Source organism: Aureococcus anophagefferens (genome assembly GCF_000186865.1).
Source record: "Aureococcus anophagefferens unplaced genomic scaffold AURANscaffold_49, whole genome shotgun sequence".
NCBI classification, from domain to species: domain Eukaryota; class Pelagophyceae; order Pelagomonadales; family Pelagomonadaceae; genus Aureococcus; species Aureococcus anophagefferens.
Window position 1 is genome coordinate 179,210 of NW_008705603.1, and position 5,248 is coordinate 184,457.

The 5,248-nt window shown below is 49.0% G+C and overlaps 1 protein-coding gene across 1 annotated transcript; it reads left to right on the top strand.

Annotated features, from left to right (window-relative positions):
- Positions 1-4,298: 4,298 nt before the first annotated feature.
- Positions 4,299-4,796, top strand: AURANDRAFT_33571 (hypothetical protein; the record flags this gene model as incomplete). The annotated part of the gene is made up of 1 exon (XM_009043294.1): positions 4,299-4,796. One exon carries the CDS (start codon positions 4,299-4,301, stop codon positions 4,794-4,796), a length of 498 nt encoding a protein of 165 aa, XP_009041542.1.
- Positions 4,797-5,248: the final 452 nt, after the last annotated feature.

Here is a 5,248-nt window from a genome sequence, read left to right on the forward strand (position 1 = left end):
GGATGCCAAACGCTACCGACACCAACGTGTGGACGAGGCGGTTGAACTCTTCACGCGGAGCACTGCGATGCTCGCGTACCTCTGCCAGCCAGGCAATCAAACGCGCTCGCTTATCGTCCGGGAGGATCACGACAAACCGCTTGACGTCCTCGATGAACCCGAGCTCGCGCAGGCGCTGCCCAAAATTAAACTTGTCGGAGTCGACGCATCCGTGATCTTAACCAAACCGTCGCCGCTCTGCTGAGACGTCCTGATGGCCTCAGCCAGCTTGGAGGTGACGTGACCAAGAAAAGCCTCCTGAGGCGCCTGCGGGCCGCTCGCGAACATTTCGATTATCATGCCCTCTGTCATCCCGATGTCTGAGATAATCCGTTCCACCGCACAAGCTTTGACGGTAGAATTATAGGCGTCGCCGGCAACCGACTTAACTCCGCTTGCCAGCATTCTGATGTACTGCTGCTGCTCCGCCTCCCCGGCACCACCGAAGAAACGCGCAAGCATGGGAAACTGCGCAATAAGAAAACAATAAGAAAACGCCCTTTCAAACTGTTGTGCTCCTCAAGTGTTCGGACCGCGCTCCGAGGCAACTCTGCAAAGCACAGTTGCTGCGACTGCCCGCCAGTCCATGACACGCTGATCATCCCATTGCGGTGGCCCATGACATTGACCTCGCACCACTTACTATTGATATTCGCATACACCGTCTTCGCCAGCTCCAACCCAGGCGACGCCGGCGGATCGACGACCTGCGCTCGATACCGCGCTGGCGAATCTGGGGCCGGGCCCGGAGCCGGGGCCGCTGCTCGCTGCTGGTGTTGCCCCCCCCCGGGAACAAACTCTGTTGCTTCTGCTGACAAATGTGCCCCGCCTCCCGGCTGCCTCTGCCGCGCAAAATGCTGTGGAGGCGGGCCGGTTGCCGCCACTAGCGCTGGCGGCGCCGTCCCTGGGGCTGCCGCAAGCGCCAGCGCTCCCGTACCCGGCTGCCCCCCCTGCCGAGGAAGCTGTGCTCCTCCCGCCCCGGCCACTGCTAGAGCCGCTGCTAATGGCACTGGTGCCGGGGCTGCGGCCTGCGGCGATCGCTTGTCTAGCTTTGCGAGCACCGCTGCGAGCTGCTGCCGAATCCCAGCTTGCTGCTGCTGAATCTCAGCTTGCTGCTTCCCCATTTCATCTTGCCGGCCCATCATCATCTCGAGATCGCGTTTGCGGGAGGCCTCTTGTTGCTCATCTCGCGCAGCGAACATGCTTTGGACCTGCGCCATAGTAACAGGAGCCCTCAACTCCTTGTCATTCACCCGAAATTCACCCTCGACTAAGTCAGGTGCTCGTGCCTCGTCACAAATCGATAACTCAAAGCCCGCATCTGCAGCCCGGCTCTGAACAGCTTGCGACAGCGCCGCCACAGCTGCTTCAAAATCAGGGAAAACAACCAGCTGCAAATCATTCTCACGCACGAACTGGTGCACCGCTCGACCGATGTAAGCCATCTGCCGTCCTGGCGAAAACTTCCGCACGTCTATGGGGAGGTCCCCCCAAAATATCACAGAAGCTACCCTTTCCAGTACCCCTGGGAAGGCGTTGCGGTCGGGCTGGTCATCCGCGAAGCCCGCGGCCGCCGCGAAAAACGCCTCCAGCGCGGCCCGCGCTGGCAAGGCCTGCGCCTGTTCACTAAACGGGCGCCCATGCAGCTCCGGCGGGACTGGGTTGGATATAAGCATGGCCGCCGCGTCCTCAGCTACTCTATGCCCCCTTTGCCCAGAAAGAATTTCGCCGGCGGGCTGCTTCAGCAACATAAGAGCATAAGGAGCGAGTATCGACTGAGCTGCAATAATAAATAACAGCTCATTCTCTCTCTCTCCTTTGGGCGCTACTTTCCTGGCTAATCGAAGATTACCTGTACCGATTTCCCGTTGAAGCTGTGATGTCAGAGGGGGTAATTGCGTCGTCGCGAGCGCTTGGTTCTCTTACTACCATTTCTCTGCTGGACTGAGGCGTTTTTTGGAACCGTCTCCTTGTGATCTTGATGCGGGGTGTCATGGTGCTTACGATTACTTGAAGTGTTGAAACACCTGTTTCTTTCCAAGAATGGGCATTTCCTGTTCTAAGCCTGGACGGTACAAGCAAGCAACTAAACAAAAGAAACCTAGGCTCCGTCGTTTATCTAATACAGCATCAGAGGTTCGCCGCGACGTAACCAGACGCATATCAAGAATTGGGCTGACGATCTGGCAAAAAAATGCAGTCTTGGATCCAGCATCCGATTTAAGTAGCTTATTTGATGGTTTGTGGAAAGAATCTATCAGCCCCGACAAAAAAGTTCGTTTGTCCGCAATGAATTTGCCGTTCATAGTACAAAAAGCCATGGAAAACACAAGAACCTGCATGAAGATAGCGGTCAAACATGGCGGATTGACGATAAGTCTCGACTTGGGACTAGTAAAAACAACTTCTGACCTAAGATTTGGTCTGGAAGACGTTTCCATGATCAAAATACTCGGCTTTTCCTTCCTTACGAACACTATACCCGCTCGCGGAATTGGAGGTTCTTACCAATACGTCGCCTTGCAAAACGTGAGCGGCAGACTCTTCAAGTTAAATTCAGAATTAACTCCTGAGCTCAAAGGTACCCGAGCAGCTATGCTTCTATATTACCCCACGCAAGCTTAGGCGACTCGCTTTTTTTGAAAGAAAGGTGTGTGTTTCAGCCAGAGAAGATTCAAGCCCGCGTATTCACATTGATGTTCGAACGTGCTGGTCCTGTCACAAGCGCTGACCGTGACTTCGGCGTCCTTTTGTGCAGTAAGAGGAGGAGTCGTCTACGCTAGGACAAAAATTCGCCGAGTATGAATGGAATGTACGCTCTGAAACTAAAAACCAGGTGCGATCGTGTTTCCTCTCCGATGATCGTACTCCTCAGAGTATTATAGCTAGATGTCACCTAGGTGACAACCAAGCAAACGATTGAAATGCAGCTTATTACAAATGTGAATTGTCATTGACGGAACTGAGCGAAACGACGGCAACGTGTAGAATTGAGCGTTTTGCTGGCAGGCTCGCCTTTCTCTGTCGGGGGCGTAGGGGGGATTTGCGAAATAGAGCACTTGCAGACTCACTTCAAATATTTCACGATGAAATTAATGACCCTCTTTGGGGGCATTGTATTTTTACCATGTTTCAGCTGGAAAGTGACCTCGAGGGGGCAGTCAGCATGCGAGGGACCCAACCCTGAATGGCAAACCCCACCGCTGGGAAAGCACTCGGAACAGTGAACCAATTCAAGATGTCGTGTGGATGCGGCGACATGATATCGGCTGACGGAATAGTCTATTTTTGAGGAGGCCAAGATTGGGTCTGCAGATAGCGGCCAAACATGGCGGATTGACGATAAGTCTCGACTTGGGACTATGGCGGATTGACGATAAGTCTCGACTTGGGACTAGAAAAAACAACTTCTGACCTAAGATTTGGTCTGGAAGACGTTTCCATGATCAAAATACTCGGCTTTTCCTTCCTTACGAACACTATACCCGCTCGCGGAATTGGAGGTTCTTACCAATACGTCGCAAAACGTGAGCGGCAGACTCTTCAAGTTAAATTCAGAATTAACTCCTGAGCTCAAAGGTACCCGAGCAGCTATGCTTCTATATTACCCCACGCAAGCTTAGGCGACTCGCTTTTTTTGAAAGAAAGGTGTGTGTTTCAGCCAGAGAAGATTCAATGAAGATGATGCCGAAGCTCTCCCTGCGCCAGACCTCTCTTCTTTTTTCTTCTTCATCCGCCTTTCTTTCTTCTTCTTTATCAGCCTTATTTCCGTCCACTTGGCCTTTCGTATCTCCCACTAGCCCTCCTCCTTTCTTTCTCCTTTCCTATCCCAAAGTACTGAGATCCTCCCTCCCTGGCTAACGCCAGTAGGTCAGTCCACGTAACTCTCGCAGCTGCCCCTGCGAGGGTTATGGGCCCACAGATCGTATAACTCCAGCGAGAGTTACGGATCTGGCTCCTTGGCTCAACCACTCGACTCGCGCATTTTAGCAGCTGAGTCCCTCGAGTAAACCTCGAGTGTGGTCGAGTGTTCTTTCCACCGTTTATGGTAAAAGAACAACAAGTCGAGCAGGACTGACATTTCAATTGATAGGCGGACCCCTCAGACCAGAGAAAAACATTACGTATTTCTACCGTCAACCGAAATCGAAGTATGGCTGACCCACATGTCTTTTTTCAATCTTGATGAAATATGACAACACCCCTCAAATACTAATTTTAATATGGTATAAGGAATACTCTATATTAAGAGGTATAATATGGAACAGTGGAAAACTATTGAGGACTTCCCTAATTATGAAGTTTCAACTTTTGGTAATGTTAAATCAAAACGCCGAAATAAACTTAGGTATACATCTAAAAGTAAAGATGGTTATTTACGCATGGATATGAGTGTATCAGGTAAGAGCAAAAAGAAATTAATCCACAGACTTGTAGCTTTAGCATTTATTGATAATCCTGAAAACAAACCATTCGTTGATCACATTGATCATGACAGAACAAATAATAATATTTCAAATTTGCGATGGGCTACTCAAAAAGAAAATCAAGCAAATGCAGGTATGTTTTCTAATAATACCACAGGATTTAAAGGGGTTTGTTTTGATAAACGCAAAGGAAAATATAAAGCACAAATTTCAATCCAAAATAAAAGCACACATCTTGGTTGTTTCAAAACGCCAGAAGAAGCTTCAGCAGTTTATGAGAAAAAAGCCAAAGAATTACGTGGTGAGTTCTATTGTGCCACAACTGTGTAAAAATGATACCTGTTGAAAAATGAGTATAAGGACAAAATAATATATATATATTAATTAATATGATTACATTGAATGATGAAAACACACAATTTTACAAATCTCTTGGATTACTGGACGGTCGCAGTAAAGTGCCAAAATTCAAGAAGACCATTTTCAAGAAAAATGGGGAACTACGTAAAAAGTTCCAAGATAAAGTTGATGAATACCAAAGTAATCAACGACGAGTAAGACGCCGTCAGCGTCTCATTCAAAATTCAAATGTGAATGGTGTTGAACAACCAAGTGGAAATTCAACTGTGCGTATCATTCAATATACAGGTGAGTTTGAACGAGACCATGATACATTTGCCCGTAATCTTATCAATATCATCAACAGTGAATACAGGAATGCTTATCGAGTAATTGTCACAGAGCCTTACAGTGATCATTCAGGATCTGCATCAACAAAGGTT